The sequence below is a fragment of the Bombus huntii genome, chromosome 4 (genome assembly GCF_024542735.1).
Source record: "Bombus huntii isolate Logan2020A chromosome 4, iyBomHunt1.1, whole genome shotgun sequence".
Lineage (NCBI taxonomy): Eukaryota > Metazoa > Arthropoda > Insecta > Hymenoptera > Apidae > Bombus > Bombus huntii.
In genome coordinates, this window is record NC_066241.1 from 7,743,352 (window position 1) to 7,764,360 (window position 21,009).

The window sequence follows — 21,009 nt, forward strand, 5'->3', positions numbered from 1 at the left end:
CAGCAGATTTCACTAGTAACACGATTATTTATATTCTCTAAATAAATAAAGATATTCTTTGTTGTTAACAAAAGTAAAATAAGTAAAATTTTTATTACTTTGATTTAATTAACAGAAAAATCACCCTGTACATATATGTATAGACAAAAATGGAACAATTTACAATACTAGAAAATTGGATACTTTATATTGCTGGATTACCATGAAAACCAAGTATTAAGTAAAGTAAGTAAAACCAAGTATTAAGTAAGTATTAAGTATTAAGTAAAAAATAAATCAGTAATTCATAAATCAATATTAAAATTATGCTATCGTAAGATACCGCAGGAGTGGAAATAGGGAAACAGCCAGTGAACAAATAATATACTTTATTTTGTATATTGATTACAGCCACTTGGCCATGTTACAACCTACCAACAGTAATGTTAAAATTTCAATTTTTTTCCACTTTTTTTTTATTTTTTTACAATTTCTTTTGGTTTCGTATGTTCGAGCAAGATCTATGGTGGAAGATGAGTGCCGCTTTGCGTCAGTCGTGCGGACCTACTGAGATACAGTGTTCCAAAAATGAAACAAACTTCGTCTATATTTTAATGAGCGAGACTAGATCGACGAGCAGTCTTACGCTTTAAACGAAACATCTTAAAGATATATATATCGAAAACGTTTCACTAGACCGTTTTAAATCTCTTGAAAAAAATCGTTCCGTTAAAAATCTGACAAGCACGCTACAATACGGAACGCGACTCTCGCGTTCTGCAACTTTTTACTCGACTAATCGTTTTCGACGAAAGTACCGGGGCGTACTTTGAAATCGTTTACGAGACGAAGAAGTAGTCTAGACTCGAAATTGTAAACCTAACCTTTCGTATCGTTACGCTAGATTCTATGAAAACAAGTCTGAACTTGTACGTGCTTAAATAGAATTCAAAAAACTTCGATAACTCGAATACTGGAAATTCTAATAACAAAGAAACGGCGATTGTTCTATCGTTTCCTTTCTCCTTCCTGTATCGACCGTTCTCCGAAGGTGGCACATCCCTTTGCATTTAAGAGGAATTTGTTCGTCTTCGACTTCGCAGTTTCCAAAATCGTCTGTCTCTGGACGTATGATGAATAGAAATAGTGTTTTGTGCTTTGGATCCCTTTTCAGGCATATACATCCTTAATAGTCTCGCGGCACGTTCTTCTTGCGATCTATCCGCGGCCTTTCCGCTTAAGAAACTAAACAGCTTCATGCTGCGTCGTTTTATTCTCAATCTGTATAAGAAATTTTTCTCCGTTCTAGAAGGGCTGGTGTCGTTCTGATCTTCCGAATCCTCGTCGAGTTTGCCTGTTTTTCGTTGAATTCCGAACAATTCCATCCGTCTTCTTCGCTCGTGTGTATATCGACGATCCCTCGTGTCTCTGAGTTCCGCCGACAAATATCCTTCCCTCTCTGCTTGTTCGGCTTCGATTCTTTCGGCATTTCTGCTCTCTCTAGTCTCCTCCGCCCTTCGCGCGACCGATTCCAGTTCCTTCAAACGTTCCGCCTCCTTCGAAATATCCGACGACGTAACCTCGGTCGTGCAAGTATCTTCGACGTCCGACAACTTTCTATGAAGATTCACTATCTTTCTCCGGAACTCTTCATCCTCCTGGCTCAATCTGGCGAAGATACGATCCCTGTCATTCCCATCGGAACTCATGCCGACGTTCTTCGACGTCGCCGTTTGAAACCGCTGTCACCACCATCCGACTTGATCCTTCGCGCTTCCAGACGAATCTTCCTCCTCCGGGAGTGGCTCTAACCTTTGCCTGCCCAGGAAACACCGCAACGAACTGAGACTTCCACTGCCGAGTAACTGATCCATGTTCAGTTCCGACAAATTGCAGTCGTCGTTCTCAGACTCCTGGTCGACCTCGTCCTCCACCGACAGGTTTAGGCCGTAGTTATCTTCGCCAAAAGTAACGACGTTGCCTGAACCGATGGGCGGCGGCTAGGGAAGTCAGGCACAGTTGGGGCTAGTGATTCTTTGCAAACAAAAGGGCAAGCATTGTCATGCAGATGCGTGCGAAGCTTACCAACTAATTTTTGTCTCTTACTAACTGATTTAAATCGTTTACTCTCTCTCTCTCTCTCTCTTTCTCTCCCTCTAATTTTATTGCCTCGTTCGATCCCGTTATTTACCTTAATTGAAACTGAATGAAAATACAAACGGTCTCTTTTTAACCTCCCACGGTTTTAGATCGCAATACGACCATCGACTGTTTTGCGGTATAATGTAAGTGACAAGCTTTTACAAAAGCCGTGAGATCGGCGAAAGAAGCGAAGCTGAAGAGAAAGTAAGAATATCGCGCGCGCGTAATCGATTTTCAATCAGACTCGGGAATCTTTCGTGTCGTTGAATCGTTCGTGTTCCTAGCGATACCTTCGAATGCTATCGTATTACCGTAAAATGGTTTGTATCATTACCGAGCTCGCGGTGAAGCTTTCGTCGTCGGGGCCGCCAGAGGTTGGAGTTCCCCAGATATCGTCCCCCGAGGTAGCTCCGGACGTCGTTCCTTCCTCGTCGTTCGGGTCCAACGAGAATTCCGTTCTTTCAGGGGGGACCGGAGATTGAAGAAGGTATCCACCTATGCCTTCGCCGAGTTGTTCCAGTAACGATGATCTCTTACTGACTACGTAACTGCTTGCTCGAGCCGTCCACGCTCTTAAACCCGTAGGTGGAGACTCGGAATCTCGATTGTCATCGTCTGCTTGCTCTTCGAGCTCGTCGTCCTGATCCAAACTGCTCACCGTACCGAATCTTCTTAGAACTCTGGAAATTAACGAAATACCATTATCATCGATCTTTCGAACTTGCTTTCGCGTTAAACTTTACCTGTACGGTGGTTCGCCATCGCAATCAAGGTCGTCTTCGCTCCCATCTTCTGTGTTGCCATCGGCCGGAGTGTAAGATGGGCTGTTCCTTCCTGGGCTATCGTGCAATCCATTTCTAAGTCGATGCCTGGTGCAGAAGTCAGGCGTTGGCGGGACAACTGAGATCTTCGGAGGCAACGGAGAAAACGGATCTCTCGTCAAAGGCGGTGTTGGACAACCCGATCTACAATTGCACGCGCGTCTATCAGTGGACATCTCATTTACTACTTATTTCTATCATTTTGAGTTCTTCAGCAAAATCTATTTTCCTATTACCTGTGACATCGTCTACAAATGTTGATCGAGCTGGTGGAATTTTCCTTGGAAGATGCGAGGCTGCCATTTTTCTTCGTGTTTACGCTGTTGGACTTGACGGTACTGAGGCTCGCGCTCGAAGCTGTACTCTGTTGCTCTATATCCGAACTCATTATTTCCGTTACAACATCCTCCGCTGTCGCGGTTCGTTCTCGACTCGGCTCGTTGCTGGTTTCTTTCGGGGCACGTGCCGCCAACTCCTCGGCCGTCCATTCCTCGATAGGAACTTCCTCGTTATCCGGTGGAGGAATTTGATGGGAATTGCGCACCCATTGCGCCAGATGATTGTCTCCCGTTGAACTTTTGACGATACTGTCAATACTGTCAACGGAGCGCGATTCCTTTTCCTCGTCCTGTTTCTGCGACTCCCTGGTAGTCTGTCCGAATTGAGAATAAGTAAATAATTTGCTCGATTTCGAGTTAATCCTCAACTGCTTAACATTCGTTTACTCACTTGCGAACTTTCCGTAGGCTCCCTAATCGCTGCGTTGGTGAAATTGCTACCGGTGATGGGACTTTCTTCTGGACTGTCCTGACTCGGTGTTCCACCATAGCCTGTATTTACATAGATTCTAAAATATAACGAATTAGTACAGACAAGCGAAACTATCGAACGTTTCGATGTGACGAGCTTGTCGGAGTCTCGTTGAGCTCTGAACATGGTACGTGACGGTAAACCATATCTTTATAGCGTTCCTTTAAAAAGCTATTCAAACTGTCCGTGAATCGTACCTATCAGAATTCCTCGAAACTTGCGCATCTCGATGCGAGTAAAGGCTACTTACATCTGTCGCTGAAGAAGATTGTGCCAAACGGCCTTCAGTTCTGGTGTCGGTGCACGCAAAACTAAAACTCGTCGTCGCGGACGACTGTGAGGGCTGCAGCCACCGCTATTCACCTCCACGTGACCGTTCTCCGAGCTTCCGGAAGGATTGATAGCGATTTGCAGTCGAAATTCAGTGGGTCTTTTGCGGACGGTGAAACAAGCCTCGGCGATGTTCGATAGTCGTAGAGGCTCTTCGGTTACGAATAGAACGCGATCTCGGGAAACCCGAGCGAATACGAGAAGGTCGGTGAGAAGTAAGGCCCATGAGGGTTGCAGTCGTGCTCGACCCTCCACTTTTGCGAGCGCACCGCCGAATAACCTACGAAGATGCACGTAATCTTTTATACGATGCCAGAGCCACTTTCAGGCTGTGGTTACGTGTATTGGCGAATATACTACAGCAATAAGGTATAATAGTTACAAAAAGTATTTTTTATTTATCATAATATCAAATTCCTGTAGTCGTATGAAAATACTACTAGATGGTTTGATATACTTCAATCTAATTGATTGATATGTGAATGCTATAACAAATGATAAATAATAAACGCACCGTGTGTATATAGATTCTGACGAATATACGTATACATTTGGTTTCTTATTCTTTACTTATCTTCAGGCGTATCGTTCGTCAGAGCGACGGTACTTCGGAACATTTAACCACTGTAACCACAGCCTCATTCTGATCTTTTCGATACTTTTTCAAGACGCACCATTGTCTACCGGGCATGGCCAACGTGAACGGTTTGCATCTCGCGAAAACCAGTCGAGATTCAACTTCTTGCAGACTGAGCAAAGGTCTACCGGTATCGCGCGGTGGTTCCATCACACCGGCGTTAGCCGTCGCTTCTCTGTATCCCTGAGATAGATCTCTGGCTTGCTGGCAATTCCTTGGCGATGCCAGACCCAACAGTCTCGTCATCTCTCTAAGGACATTTCGAACGAATACACGACGTATAGCGAGCAAGATTTCAAGCATACGAGGATTTATGAATTTGAAACGAACCTGTAATGCTCCAGAGGCAAGAGCAAGACACCCGTCAAATCGGGTCGTCTCTTGTGCGGTACAGCAGGCTCGCAGACGAGCTTCGCGAATGCCGTGTTTCGTCTAAGGGCGACCAACAGGCAACACGCGCGTTGTAACCCGCTTAAGTATCTTCTATAGGCAGCGGTGATTCTTGGAACTCTACACAAGTAACTCTCGACTCCGCCACCTTCGTCTCGAATTTCCTCGGAGATCTTGAGCAACTCGTCGAGATTTTGGAAGAGGATCAAGTAATCCGCCGCGGAGAGAACATCGCGTCTCTCGGCTAAAGGCGCCAGAAAACGCGTTTGACCGCTTTTCAGGATTCCCCAGTACCGTGTTTCACGCACGGACAACTCCTCCTCCGGTGGTGCATCCGGGGCGAGGTTTGGAAACACCTGAACGCGTTCAATCGCAAAAGCCGTGGCATTCGTTCGATTTTAAACGAGGAAAAGGTTTGCAATTGTGCGGCATCGCATGCAGACAATTTTTACGTAAATCTATCGTTGTTCTCGGTTCATGCTCTGCAAGCGGATTCTATGTATCTCCAATCGGATTGTTCAGACGACGCAACGCAAGACGTGTCTTAGCATTAAGGGGATAGGGATGAAATAAATAAATAAAATACGAGAAATGCTTTTAAACAGAACTTGTTGAGCAACAAAAAAAAGAAAGACAACCGTTCAAGTTACATAATAAAACATAACTGTATCATAACTTAACCGTGTCCACCGACAAAGGAAACGGACACGCGCTATACATTACGCGTTCGCAGCAAAATACAAGATAGTCACGGAAAAGAATGTACACGAGTATCGCGCGACATGGCGTGCAACGTGAAACATAAAAATAAGCTCGAAAGAAAATGCAGCCCGCTGCGGCTTGCGAGAACTTCGTTCAAGGAGTAGGTAACATCCGATCGATTCGAATTCAAAGCGAATTTCCAATTCGATACAACTTATTAAACTAGCACGCAAAACATTTTGATCAACGCTACTCTGCGATTTCAACAAAGTCCATTAATCTAGTCGAAACCGCGAATGGAAGAATGATATGAAAAGTAAAAGTAAGTCAAGCGAAATCACGAGCAACCAAAGCCTTTTCGACCGCGCATATCCGAGCAAATCGTCCTCCGATCATTCGAACGAAACAACTTCGATACGAGTTTGCTATGTTCAGACTAGGACGCCTGTACCGACCTCGGCGTTAAACGCAACCGCATGATGTCCGCCACCGATCGATTGCTGCAGACTAACGTTCATCGAGTTAGGCCGGTGCATCGACGAATGAACGTTCCCCTTACGATAAACTTCCAAAATCAGTTGATTCGTGGCCGCCTGGATCAGTCCAAGAATCTCTTCCCGTGATCGCGTCACTACGTTCGTCATATCGACGAAGACTACGTGATCACCTGGCCTCAGACCGGATCGTTCCGCCGGGCTGCCAGGGTCCACGCGTTCCACGCGGGGCGGTCTTCCCCAGGAGAGCGAAAATCCCCATGGAACCTACAGTGGAAGAAACGTTCTGTCAAAAGTGTTAGAAAAGGACGGGTACAGGGGAAATAATAACGATCGGAAGAAATATCGAAGAGCCATGGGAGGGCTTTCCAGGCGTTTGCTACAAAGGAGAGAGTTTCGACAGAGCTCGGCACGAGACTCGTTTAGCTAATGCCGTGGACAAAGCAGACTTTCAGAAAAGGCCTACTTAAACCCTGCTAGTAAGAGGACCCCTGTGATTCTGTTGGGGTAATTGCGTGAAACGACTATAACTTTCCGATATGTACATCGTCGTGTAGTGGAGACAGGTCTCTCTGTATAATCGTGCAGATGGAAGACACGTTGTTGCGAAAGGAAAAAAGAAACTCACCTGATTAGCCGCAGTTTGCCTTATCAGTCTCCTCGTAACGGTGCATGGTGTTCTGCCGCCTCTAGCAGTAAAACCCGGATGCAGGGGTAAGCCAGTCAAAGGATCGATAGGCTCTAATTCGAGATGCCTCAAATACGTCAGGTCTTCCGCTCCTGAATTATTATTATCTGGCTCTCCGTCCTTCGACAGGGGTGGCGAAACTCCGCAATCTTGTGGCAAACCGGCATAAGGGTTGCTCGTGTTCCGACCGGTTCCTGCCTCTAGCGGATGCCATGTCGCTTCCTAAAAATGAATAGTCGTTCAGTGAAACGTAAATTATCGAAAATACGACGATTCGTATGTTTGCGTCTCGACCCAAGTTACCGTGAACACCAACACGATGTTAATTCGCGATAGAAACTTTCCGCGAATCTTTATTACGAGTTCTCTCTCTAGGGCGTGAAATCGTATTTTAAACCGAAAATCCATCCCCATCGACGATTAATACGCGACTGTAAACTAAATTAAACGACAAAAATTCAACCCCGTCGCCGATACGTTCTCTTCCTCTCAACAGAACATGAATATTTTCAGCAAAACTCCAACCACGAAGAATACCACACAGTAAATGGCCACCACGATCATCTCTTGCTCGCGTGTCGTGGAACAACGTAAACGAACGATTTCGATTAAATTAGCGAGATATCGCGACGACACCTGCCACCTGCCACCTTTAACGAGGTCAAAGCGCAAGTGAATCTTTGCCAGGCAACGTTCCACTTACTTGCTTCGTAACGAGCTTAGCCCTGACCTTAAGCCAGGAAGACTTACAAATCCTAGCAAACAGCTGACGTACAGTCACGTATTAAACTTCCTCCTTGCCGAGACGCTATCAAATCCGAACGTTATTTTCGTGTTTCTTCCGTCTTAAACCGAGTGCAACCGATTCGAACTTATCTCCGTAAATACGTAGCTTGCGATTAAAAAATTAAAACGTTCAGACATATTTACCTTATCTTGAGACAGAGGTAGGGGTAGAGTCATACAGCCCAGCAGCTCGCTACGTCTGAAATGCGAAAAACGAAAACATGCGTGAATATACGCGTGTTATATTGGCTATGTGTACACAGCGTCGTGTATCTTATTGGTGTATCGTGTATCAGCTTGCATTGGATAGCAGTATCGGTGTTAGTCGAAACGTACGACAGACGACTGTGTAGTCGCTAGATAAATGGCGCACATACACACACACACACACACGTACAAGTTTTAACTATTTACATTAGGTAGAGGGAAAAGGAAAAGGCAGACAGTTTCTGTGTTGTTTCCCGTATACCATTACAGAGACGCGCGGATGTTCGCGAGTGCACGTGGTGAACACGGTGCGCATGCTTCCAGAGAATCGATTCCCCTCCTACCGCAAGAAATCCGCACATAGCCCAGAAATTCGTTTTGATATTCGGATGGACCGTTGCTTCCGAACCCACGTAAAATTATCTGGATTCGAGCTGTCTCTTATCGACCGGTAAATTATCGTATTTCCACCCGAACATGGCCATCGTGTGGCGACATAATCTTACTTTGCAGAAATTCGAACGTCGAACGATTGTATTCGAAGATAATAAAAACGAAGTAAAGAGTTTCGAATCGCGTTTAAAAAGGAGACGCGATAGGATGGCCGAGAACATTGGGAGCAGGGTTGCTTAGCTCGTTCGTCTTCCACTAACGAGACCAAGCCGTAGTTCTTGACCTCAATATTTTTTCCTCAGAGACAGCGCCTACTTCTGTGCCTTTTCATCGCGGAATGATACAGTCGCTTGATTGTCCCTTCGTGGAAACGGCTTTGTCCGTTGTATTTGTTCGTTCGTATGAATTTTTAATTCGTCGTGGTAGGAGAATATAGACGATCAATGTCTTTGACGAACATCGACAGGACACTTTTTCGTTGTAGCTACGCCATTGATAAACGCGTGCATCCATGTATCGTTGCACACGAACAGCATGCAGGAGATTCTAATATGAATATTCGACGACGCGTCTAACCATATAACTGACGTTACTCCTTTCTGGAAACTTGATGGCGAACGTTCTATAAATATTTCCAAACATTCTGCCGGAATGCACGCAAAGGTGGATTGCGTGAGATTAGTATCTCGCGCCGTGTACGAAGCGGCACTAACTATCGTTATCGGGTTAACCGATTATCATTTGGAAAGTGTTACCGGATAGTCGAAAGGCACGATAGCGAATCGTGCGATTATGAGTCAAGGCAACGTTGAGAATAACGCGAAGATGTTCTCGAAAGAGAGAGAGAGAGAGAGAGAGAGAGAGACAGACAGACAGACAGACAGAGAGAGAGAGAGAGAAAGAGAGAACGGCTCGCGTGTCGATTCCCGGCAGCCGACAAACCGACAGCAAATCGTTCCGGGGTCGAGCACGTTTCGACCGTCTACGACGAGGCTACGTCTGCTATCTCAACCTCCGAGCCCCTCTTTTACTACGTGCACACTTTCTTTTTCGAGCATGCTCACCTTGCACGACGATCCCTGTGCCAGACCGCGATGTCCAGGGACGTGGGCTTGCTGGTGTAGTGATTGTTGTTCACCGGGCAGGGTAGTATCAAGGTCTCGTGGAAAACGGGATTCGGTGTGGCTCTGTGTACCGCTGTTCTCTTCACCACTCCCTCACCGTTCGTATTCTTCAAACTCGCCTTCACGTAAGCGTGAACTGGACCCTCGTATGCCCTCCGTAGGTCCTTGCACCTTATCACTGCACGAAATAAAAAGACAGTCTCGTCAGGGCACCAGCCTTTTTCGATCGTCTTTATGTTTTCTGTCGCGAGATCGGTCACACGCTTGAACCGCGTACGATATTCGAGTTATTAGAGAACGTATCGTTCACGGAAGGGGGTGAAAGAAGTTGGAACGAACGAGGACTCGTTCTCCTTCCGGCTGACCGTTCCGTTGCACGCACTACGCGCATCGCTGGTGCCTGACCAATGCGGCACTCCTCTACTTGCTGCAACACGCTTCCACTCCGAGTGATTCCTCCTCGTTCTGCCAAACGAACGGTTACGAGAAACAAAAGATACGAACCGATTGGAAAATCGATGTGATTGGCAAGCTACAGCACGATGGTTCAACGAAATTTCTTAGCAGAATTTAGGTACTCGGAAGCGTGTGAACGAAGAAGCTGAGGAAGGGCAAGTCTCGGAGATTTTTCGAGGCTTGTTTACGCAAGGATGTGTACCGCGAAGAATCAATGTTGGTAGGCTTACTAACCGGGAGCCAATTGCCAGGAGGGTCTGTGGGTTACTGGCACAGTCGTCTATCGCGGGGTGCCAACTGAAACACCCCCTCTCGTGGCACGTGACTGGCGCATGCCTTTTCGCAACATTGTTTCAGGGACGTCTTCGCGGTGCGGATACCCTCGTGAATTTCTTTCCGATAAGATTAATGTATCTCATGGGTTTGATCGTTACTTCTTCGGAGATTTACTCGCGCGATTCGAATTTTATCAAAATAAACGTACAAAGTATACCGTAACCTATGCGTGCCTGAAACGAGAAACCTTCCAACAACTATCTTCCCCTTGATTTCCTATACTTACCTCGAACGTGTATTTGATCGCCCACGACGGAATACTCGATCTCGATCGATCCGTGACAGTTTTGTCTCGGAGGTTCGCTTTCCGGGCTGAACTTGAGGCATCGTCTGACAGTCGCGACCAGCGGAGTCTCCGGTGTGTTGGACACCGAGTTCAGAAACGATTTCGAACTATGAAAGTCATCGGTAAGAGTCGATTTTGGACTATCCAGGTCCCAAGTATTCGCTTTCTTTCCAACTTCCTCGTCCTTGCGATCGTCGAGTTCACAGAACAGCCCTTTCGGTTCGAACACGCATTTCTCGTCCAAAGTAGTGTCCAAGTCGGTCTCCAAGGCGAGTTTCTTCACGTTTGGATTCACAGCTTCCATCAAGGTGTTCTGTGTCGTTGCTGATTTCGTGCCAGTGGACGGGCTGTGACTAGACGATCGTCTCTTTGCTCGCTTTCCATCGGAGATTTTCTCGGTATCCTTCCGATGCCGCTTCCTCCGTATGCCTCGCTGTCTCTTCAAAGTGAATTCTCCATCGAGATCGTTCGTAGGCGAGGTAAACGCCCAAGACATCGGCGATGGATCCTCCAACAGTTGACTAGCCGAAGAGATGGAACTATCGTTGTGAGTCGTAGCTTCCTCGGCCACGGTTTCGTCTCGTTCCACGATCGTCTCGTAAGTATGATCGGATGCGGAGAAGTTTTCTTCCTCGCAACTACTCCCGAGAACCTTCTTCCTTTCTTCCACGTCTCCCAAAAGAATTTCCGCCACGGTTTTGCCAGTAAAATTTATTTCCTGCTCCCTGGACGACAAGGATGATAATAAAAGATAAAAAAAAAAGAAGACAGTAAATAGAAAAGTAACAAAGAACGTTGAAAAGGGATTTTGGGTAACAGAGGACCTGCGAAGTCCAAAGTTTTACGTGTCTCTTACCTGTTGAGAACTTCCGTAACCGCGTTGTCCATGTTCTCAAATTTAGGTAAGTCTTGGTCGATAGCCAGATTCGAAAGTTTCCCAGTTAAGGGCGTTTGACTATGACCATTGCCTTTCAAAGAGTTCACAGCAGAGGAAGTCTTGCTGTGGTACGGTGTCTTGCATCGAGCGTGAATTTTCGTGATCTTCGCCAGTTTCGGTAAATACGATATTTTCGAACAATCCGCGAACTTTGTTTTCCTCTCGTTCTGAGAATAAACTCGATTGTTCGAGAAGGGTACGGACTCAGCCTCCATCACGTCTTCGGGGCTGGTGGCCATCGAAATTTGTTGAAAAAAGTCAGAGACGTGCGATTGGAGATTCGCCCTGGCCTCGTTCACGATGTTTTGTGGTAGCTCGTTGTCACTTTGGAAATTCTTTGTTCTAGTTTTCATAAAGAGCGCCGGATCGGTTGGCAGGGTCAGAGCTGTCGAGCACTTGCTGCCCGGGGGAAAAAACGTTAACGGGCCGATATCGGCGTCGACCCTTGGCGTGCTTTGATAAAAACTCTCCGAGATCGATGATTTCCCCGGTTGCTGTGACATCGATTGACGTTTGTTCGCGCGCAAATTAGGCTTCGTTGCCTGAAACCAAACGATACGGCTTATCTCGCCTTCCAACTTCTATTTTCCACCTCTTAATTTTCCACGCAAAATCTGGGTCGTGATTTTCAACGATGTCGCTTCATAAAGCGTCGTCTCTGCCGAAGTCACATCGAGCAACATTGTGCCGAGATATTTTCAACAAATAGCATCTTATAGAAACATTTTGTTCGCACTGAAGCAACAAAAAGTTACTCGATGTCGATTCTTCGGTGGAAACGAGACTTTATTGAAAAGGAACAGGATAGAAGCGACAAATAAAAATTCGAATGAGACGAGTTCGATACCTGAAAGTACGTTCTCAGGTCGCTACCGTGGCTCCTGCATCTTCTTCGACGAACCGGCGTCGTTCTCGCCGATATATTTTCGGCATTTTGACCAGGTACACCCCGAGTTTTCGTCCCAGCAGCGGGAGGCGTGTTAGATAGATCTCGAAAAGGCCTACGGGGCGCCTTGTTCAAGTTAGGTGGACCGTGAGGCGTCGAGCTGCTCGCTGACAATGATCTCGAAACCGTCCACTTCAGCATCTCTAAAGGCAAAAAGCAAATCCCTAACTAAGCGGAACGCGTCTAACCCTTTCCACCCTTCCGCTAAAAAGCTTACAACAACTTTATCGATTTAACCGCGATACTGAACCACGGACGACCGCCGTTTCGATTACATACACGAAACCAAACGATACTGCAGAATTTCAGACTGTCGTCGATAAAACGAAATTTATTTTTAACAATCAAAATGTTCCACTGAATTTTATGTATTTTTCGATTACACGGATTCTTCGCGAACATGGAAGAGAAGTCGGATTAGATAAAAGTTATTGGAATAAAATTAGATTAGATCAAACATCGACAAATAAATCCGTCAAATCGAACATTTTTGCAAAACTTTTTTATCCCAGAGAGTATGTATTTTTCAGTTATTCAGATTGCACGTGAATATGAAGGAGAAATTACGTAAGGCGTGCACGTGACGCAAAGAAACAGGATATCGCACGATCTTGCGTTAAAGGGATACAATCGCAGGAAGAAGGAGGGTGTCGGTAGAATTGTATCAACCATACGGGCTGCCGAAAATAAATGTCCGGTTTTAATTGGACAACAGGTCAAAAGTGGTGACAAAAAAAAGGAAAGAAGAGAGAAAAACCAGAAGAACAACAGAAAAACAGTGACGAAACTAGCAGATGCACCTGTCATGGCATACGGGAAACAGTAAAACAGGTGAAACCCATACACCTGATTCTATTTCACGACTTAACGCTTGCCTTAACGAACGGTTAAATGCCAGGCTAAGACTATTCATAGGCACATGCAGTGTTGCTCGTAGTAAAAGAGATTTGCCAAACTAAAGCGATGGAACTAACGAACAAATGGAATCGATGACACGAAGAAGGCTGTCCGTCCAAAATTCGCTGGACCAAGTAATCATTGATTCGATTAGAACGATTGACTTTCGCTCTGTTAGCACAACTCGAATTCCTCCCTTGCTCCTCCGCAATTTCCTTTATTTCTACGACTCATTAGCGAAGCACGTGTAAAAGTTAATGAAGTTTGCGCAAAAGTTTTCTGCGATAAATCTTCCAATACGTTCGTGAATCATTTAGTGCGAGTGTAGGTACAGAAGTATGTGTAGAAAGTAGCGTGTAACTAATCTTGTTAACAACGTAAAATGTGTATTACGTTGTTGCAAGTTTCTAACGTTGGAAGCAAGTGTAACAGAAAAGTGTCAGCAGCAGCAGTAGCAGTACGTATTGGGTTTTCACTTTTAACGGTTCCTTCTGCAGGGTGGGGCGTACTGTATTGTGAATTAGGTATAAAAATGCATTCATTTACATACAGTCTGTTGCCATGCCACGCACGCGTTCTTCTATCGTAACACGCACTTTTCCACTATACGCGCGTTCACGTACTTTCGAGACCTGGTCTACCTGTGCGTTCTCCGTGCAGCGTCACGTTCTCGTGCTTGTACACGTACATGTGCAACGTTATGTGCAACCCCTCGGCTACGTATATACGGTCGCTGGTAAAACAGCATGGGCACCTGCCCATATGGTGGCGATCACGTATAGCGTGCCTTCCATCTGGTCCCGCAAAGCACGATAGTTCGCTTGGTGTCGAAACACCGTCAACGAAACACGATCGTTATCTTCGCTTATTTTCAGCCGTCTTGCTTTAACGTATTACGTTCGGTATCTTTCGCGACCCTGTCTCGTACGTCTACTGTATTTCGCGCGCAACGAGCGTTAAGCTCGCGATATTGCCTCCGCCATCGTGAGAAACAACGCGAACGCTACATTAAGCATTCTGTGCTTATGTTTAAATAATTAACTCGATACTTGCTAAAGTGGAAGCAAAGAAGTTGCGACGAAAGCGCAACTGGTTCTCCTTGAGCGTTTGCGATTGGGAGATTAAAAACGGGAGACGACCCTTACGTTCGAATCGGTTGAAAAGTACAACCGGAACGTATTGAAGAAGCGCTTCCAAGGATTTAACCGACGATACGTTTTTAAAGATTGCACACGCGGTCTGGTCGAATGTTTTAAGGGAAGAAAACCAGTCGCGCGACACGCGCGGAACCTTTAAAACGTTTCGTATGTTCCAGACGGCGTACATACGGAGCTGAACAAGAAACGGAAAGCGGTATGTGCGTTATACTCTTTGCATAATGCCCTGCGATTTGCACTAACAATGAATCTCGAATGTAATTACAAAGTCGTCGAGCGCGCTGCACCTGCGATCTAGGTCGTGTTTCTCGATTGTGCTTCGAGTGGAAGGCGACACGGCAGCTTGAAACTTCGGTTAAGCTGTTTGCGTATGCTTTTTATTAGAAATGGGTCCTTGTGTTTTAACATAGTATTCGCGGAAACGAATAGAACCATTATATACACTGCCAGCCATAAGTATCAAACCACAAGAACGATATTTGGTACAAATCGAACATTGAAAACTGAATTTCTTACAAATTGAATCTTCCACCGATTTTATTTTCCGGGCATTTCACTATAAAACTGTTAGTGTTTGCACCACGTGTGCCTAGTGTTAAATACTAAGTAAAGTATGTTATTGTAAAGTAAGTATGTAATACTAAGTAAAGTTTGTTATTTTTCCAATACATTGAACGAGTAGAATACTCGTGGTTGATAGTGTATAGCATACAGAAGCATATTTTTATTCTAAAGAATCAGCAGATACATTATCATTTGTACGAAGAATCTGATATACTCTGCGGTGAAAACACAACTGATTGCAAAAAATATATATTCTGACCCCTTAATAAGCAGCTGCAAGCTCGTGACGTAATTACAAGTCAAAGATAAATCTTAAGTGCTTGCGGGGCGCTGCGTCTAGAAAAGGGGACTTACAGTACACCTGTAGCTCTTATCGTCTCATCTAACGATCACCGATATATGTGATCAAACGACAAATGACCGCCATAGGAAGGAGACTTTCGTTGTTCGAAGCTAACGCGTACTGTGAACCAAAGGAAACAAGTGCTGAAAAAAGGGGTTCGACGAGGGATGTTGAAATATACTCTGATTTAGTCGGACCCTTACTCGGAAAGTACGTTATAACTTTGTACTCGATAACACATCTTGATTTAATAAAAATATATCGACTTGACTTAACCAAAATATAAAGGCAGATCGAAATTACGAACACTGTTCGAAAGTAGCTTGATGAGTATGAAGCAATTAGGACGAAATATTGAGTGTGCCTTGCATTAAGGTATTTGTGGTTTTCCGGGTCTCGCTCGTGCTTTTATTAACACGTTGCGGTTTGTTCCGAAGTTTCACAAACATTTCAATTCGCTTCTTCGGGGCAGCCCCAAAAAACGTACCAACAAGAACACGGGCGAAACTCGAAGAACCACAAATACGTCGTCTAAGCATCGTGAAAGTTTAAAATCCGGGATCGTAACTTCCTTAAAGCGAAGAGTTAAATCATCGTACGAACGAAACGAGGTAATTTCGGGGAAGGTGTTTTCGTTCGATGAACGAGTAGCAAGTGGGAAACTATAACATTAAATTGTTCCAGGCGCTTTAGTCCGCGCAGTTTGGATAAAACATGACCCATATCTGTCGCTTTTATAGGTTGTAAAGCATCCGCGCCAGGTCGTCGATACTTGCTACGTTCTTGGATCGTATCCTAAATGTAAAAAGGAGAGGGGTGGCTGGGTGGCCCCTCCGATCAGGTTTAATCCCTTTTTGCGCCCCCTTACTTATACGGACTCCCTTACCTAACCCTCTGCGTAGACCCCGCGAAGAACAAGACAGGATCGAGCTGAACACTTTCCTTCAACCGAGGAAAGGAATAAAATAGAGCGACGGTTAAAAACCTTAACATGCTTACAAGCACGCCAGACCCCTCTTTTCCTTAATGTATGCTGTAAAAGCTGTTTTTAACGACTTCGACATTGAACTCTTCTCGAGGATGAGAATTAACCGAAGAGGTCCGAGTCCCCTTTATTATCTACCGACCCGATTTCTTTATTATCGTCCATCTAGCGAATCTTCGCGCCACATTCGAATGGAATCGATAATACGCTTCGTTTAAACGTGTTTCGATGTACTTTACATTCGAAAGGATTTCGCACGTCACTGAACAACACCGAGAGTCGCAGCAGACGAAACAGGGTAATGGGAATGAGATAACGCGAAGGCAATACAAAATCAGCTGGGAGTCCCCCTATTTACCGCCGTCGCCAGCCGCGCGATTAATTCGCGTGAAACGCGAAACAGATGCATCGCGAAAACCGCTGGCACAATGCGATTATTCACGGCTCGAGGAGAATAAAGAAGAAGGCATTAACGGTCACGATTCGGCTCCTTTCGCGAGCAGCCCCGAGGAAAACAAGAAACACCAAGATTCTTAGCACGAGTCTCGATCGGGACAGCCCCCTTCCACGCATGAAGGGACATCCACGGAAGAACCGATGCTACCCGTTCTTGCGAAATAAATCGCGGCACATTCGTTCGACCCAATGGACCCGATAATTTCGAAGATCGTGCAATGGGTATGATTTCAAGAGAGATATCAACTCGCTTCCCTGGTCGCAGAGAAAATCACTGAAAACGTTTGCGTGCGATTTGCAACGTACCTCTCTTCGGTGTTCCGCGCGCGAAGATACTCGAGACAACCGAACAGGAAGATGATCGTTCCAACGTGGAAGATAAAAATCGTGGATTCGAAAGATAAAGGGAAAGTCGTTGCCAAGAAGCTCGGAGTTGCACCGTGACAGAGATATCCGCGTGTGTAGAAGAAGTAAGAGGAAGACGAAAAACGAAGGAAGGGCAGGTGAGCACTTGGTACCTAATCCCTTTTGAAAACGTCGCAAACACACTAACGCGACAGCTACACGCACAAAGAGTATACGGGCTGCGTACAGATCGTGAGCGCTCCCTAAAAATAGTCTATTCATCGTGGCGAACACCCCCTTCCCCTTCCCATCCGTCGAGCCTTCCTTTTTCTTCTTCGGCTTCATCCGCGCTCTTCGCTCGGCTTAGCTTAGCTCCGAGACTCGGTTCTGATTTATATTGAATTGACCCCAGACACACCTTTTGCTGGTGACGTTTCTCTCGAAATGGTCCCGTGTCTCGTCGAGCATAGTTCTCGGTGGGGAGGGAACGAGTAAGGTGAGAGAGACGAGCGGATGCACGAGGCAAGAAAGAAGAAACGACTAAACCAAGGGGTCAGGGGGATTTCATAAGAGAGCCAGTCGAGGACAATCAAACGCGCATTCACAGCACCGACGTACTCGGTTTTTGGCAACAGAGCGAGACGAACAAGATCGAACGAAGGAAGGGAGATCGAAGAATCGGAGCAGGGCCGGGAAACCTGGAGAGGAAACGCGTCCAGAAGACAGACTTTCGGTTCGCGCTCTATTTCGAAGCACACCTGTCCCGGGTTTTGTCCTTTCTCCTGTTTCCGATTTTCTCTGCTGCATTTCCTTCCCTTCGAGATCGCAAACTTACGTAATATAGGTACCACTGCGATCTTGCAGCTTTGTGCTTTCCGATTTTTCATCTGTCGTTGCAACCAGACGGCGGATATTTATACAAATTCGTTTTTTACAGACACTTGAACAAAAGTAGGCATATCTATCTTTTAAACGTAATGTGAATTCCAATATCCATGATATTTTATACATTTCTGTATTTGCATATGCGCTTGCCTATTTCTGCTTATTTGCATTATGCATAAACGTAAACATCCACAGTCTTAGTCACCACCGATCGACCTTCAGTATCCTACAGGGGTGGATAGTCTTTGTTTATACACTTGGGGTTTCTGCTTCTCCACTGCACGTGGGTACGTTCCTCCCATTAAATTCTAAGGTCGTCTTGGCAATAGCGTGGACCATTTGCATAGACGACACCGGCAACTCTCAGATCCAATCTCACACATCTTTGATTCGACGATGAAAGAGTCGGTTCCAGCAAAAGAAAAAAACGGTCCGCCCTGGGCGCAAGGAATAAGAAATAGAAGGATATCAACGACGGAATAGACAACAAAAGAAACGCGTTTGGTTAATGGCGAATTGAAATTAAACTGGAAATTTGCAAATTGTAAAGGAAGTCGGGACCACGTTTCGTAACCGCTTACCCTTTAGCGACGGGCTAAAGCAGGCTGCGGACATTCAGGACGCGCCTCGAAAATAAGGCGGGAACAATAGAACGAAACGAGTCCTGGTGAACAAACGCCTGGCCATTTAAATAGAGGGATCCTCGAGAAAAGGTTCCTCGAGGTGGACCCACGGGGTCCCTGGAACTTCGACAGGAAAGTTTGTATAGGACCCACGACTAGCTTTGCTGGTTCCTTCGTTACGAGTCCCTTTCAGTGTTTTTTTTTATCCTTCTTCTTCTTATTCCTCCTCTCTTCCAACCTCTTTCCTCGGTTCTTCTCTCTTTTTCCATTCTTTGACAGATGTACCGACCGGAGCCACGCGCGGTCACTTTCCTTCTTTTTTTCCATTTCTCTCATTCGTCGTCGCTTTACAGTGCACTAACCAAGCGACTCGTACTACCGGATCGTGCAGTCTTACAATTAGACGAGCTTCTAACATCACAGCGTTCGAGAGAGTACTTGACTTTGTCCAAGGAGCTACCAAATTCGATTGCAGCTACGTAAGAATGACCTTAACCCCTTTGTTGGATCGCGCTTCTACTTGTATTCCGATTTCATTCGATTCGAACCTCTTCGCGATTAATCGTTTGCCTATTTTTTGCATTGATCAAACAGTTTTATTAGTCGCAGCGAGATTTTTTTAATTATTCTTATGTTTAGGAGACAAAGTCACGGTACTTCCTCCTCTTTTCGTTTTTCTTTAGAGCCTTATAAATCACTTCGGATGATTTCCAATAAACCATCTTCGAACTTTATCCATAGAACTTGGACGTAGCGGAAATCAATTATGAGTACGTCTAAGTAGTATAAATAAAAATAAATAAATTACGCGCAATTATTCTGTTAAAGACTGACACACGTAAGAAGTCTTCCTTCTTCGGTAGGAAATGACGATAATCATTATATTTATAGAAGAGTAGTTATTGATTCAAGTCGTTAACAATTCGGAATCGTCTGATATCGCGGTTACCGAAATGTCTTCGATTGATTCGAAGAGAAACATCCACTTCTAAAACATATGTTAAAAACGAGATACTAATTGAAGAAAATACCATCGAATTCCATAAACGATAAACATCGATCGTTGCATAAGATCCTCGTATGCAAAACGTGCAACATTTTTCAAGTTACTCGAGACTATAGCGGTAAACAAAAGAAAGTTCAAGATCGAAATGATACGAAAAAGTACCATAATTTTCCAAAATGGAATTACATTCTACAAGAGTAGCGAATGAATATAATATACATCTAACTGTCACCAATATAGTCGAAAATGTTTAGTACAAAAGTTATTGACATTTTTAAACTTTCTTTTATCCATCGCTGTTAATTTCAAAAAATTCAGCCTGTTCGAAGCCAGACTACTCGAACGGAAATATCTGGCAACTTTGTTCGTAAAGAAAGGCCGCCTCCTGGAAGATCTGGTACCGGCACAAAAAAGAGAAGCTATTCACCGTGTGTCCTTGAGCAGCAGGATTCGACTCGTACATCCAAAATCAGCCCCGGTATCAGTCACTTTTTTCGTACACAGATTTCAGCGTCGCAGCACATAATCCACGTTAGTGATAAGAGGAAACTATCGACGCTGACGAAGAGAAAACGCGGATCGCGAGGAAACGAAAGGTGCAGCAACGCGGCGAAGAGGTGTCGGATCGTGGCACTTCAACGGCTGGTTCTCTACTGACGTGGTGGGGTGAGGACGTGGGCCTTATGTAGGAAAGGGTCCCTAGGTGAGGCTACGAAACAGGAGAGACCGGCTGTCTCTTGCTCTATACAGTCTGTACTATACTCATATCCCCACTCTGAAGCCGTGACCTGATCCACGCCAGCCACTCCACTCGCCCCAGGTAGACGTTCGATGATCCGCGGCTCGAAGGTGCTGGTGGGTGTTTCAGGATTGTGAACCATCGGAATGTTAGCGACCGATAACGGGACGCCGATAAACATTTTCTAGGTAGGAACCTTGTTGCCATACTGTATCACAGATTATCGTATTTCTTATTTAATTTCATGATCTTCTCGCCAATTTGTTCAACTACCGTGCAAAGTCACGAACGACAAAGATCGGAGATAATATTTACAAAAGAGGAAGGAAACCCTGGGTAAGTGAGCTGCTTATTCGCCGAATCGGTTAAATTGTGGGAACCCTACAGATCGTAAAATAGGAGAAATTGACGAAATTATATCTTTGATGGACAAAATAGTGTAAGTCAGAATTATTAGCTTTAAAGTGATATTCAGATCTCAGGCAAGGGAGCGAAAAAGAGGTGAGATCGATTTGAATCGTCAGAATCATGAACGAAAGACAGCA

General features: G+C 45.2%; 1 protein-coding gene across 3 annotated transcripts; it reads right to left on the reverse strand.

Annotated features, from left to right (window-relative positions):
- Positions 1–351: 351 nt before the first annotated feature.
- LOC126865183 (uncharacterized) lies at positions 352–20,373 on the reverse strand. Of its 3 annotated transcripts, none has more exons than XM_050617390.1 (16): positions 20,153–20,372; positions 12,366–12,607; positions 11,438–12,060; positions 10,522–11,306; positions 9,444–9,681; positions 7,924–7,978; positions 6,934–7,215; positions 6,267–6,572; positions 5,050–5,465; positions 4,757–4,969; positions 4,003–4,362; positions 3,672–3,789; positions 3,179–3,594; positions 2,865–3,104; positions 2,456–2,801; positions 352–1,979 (listed from the first exon to the last, which is right to left on the reverse strand). In XM_050617390.1, the coding sequence occupies exons 2-16, from the start codon at positions 12,603–12,605 to the stop codon at positions 1,725–1,727; spliced, it is 4,893 nt and encodes a 1,630-aa protein (XP_050473347.1). In that variant the 5' UTR covers positions 12,606–12,607; positions 20,153–20,372; the 3' UTR covers positions 352–1,724. The 3 variants fall into 3 exon arrangements, with proteins under 3 accessions (XP_050473347.1, XP_050473348.1, XP_050473349.1); XM_050617391.1 differs by having other exon boundaries at positions 2,865–3,086; positions 20,153–20,371; XM_050617392.1 differs by having other exon boundaries at positions 1,954–2,013; positions 20,153–20,373.
- Between the last annotated feature and the right edge of the window lie 636 nt (positions 20,374–21,009).

Excerpts from the sequence above, each read along its gene's own strand:
- LOC126865183 (XM_050617390.1), bottom strand. The coding sequence starts at position 12,605 with ATGCTGAAGTGGACGGTTTCGAGATCATTGTCAGCGAGCAGCTCGACG. Across the intron at positions 9,682-10,521 it reads CGATCAAATACACGTTCGAG|TGATAAGGTGCAAGGACCTA; the intron begins GTAAGTATAGGA and ends TATTTCGTGCAG. Across the intron at positions 3,105-3,178 it reads ATTTGTAGACGATGTCACAG|ACGCGCGTGCAATTGTAGAT; the intron begins GTAATAGGAAAA and ends GTCCACTGATAG.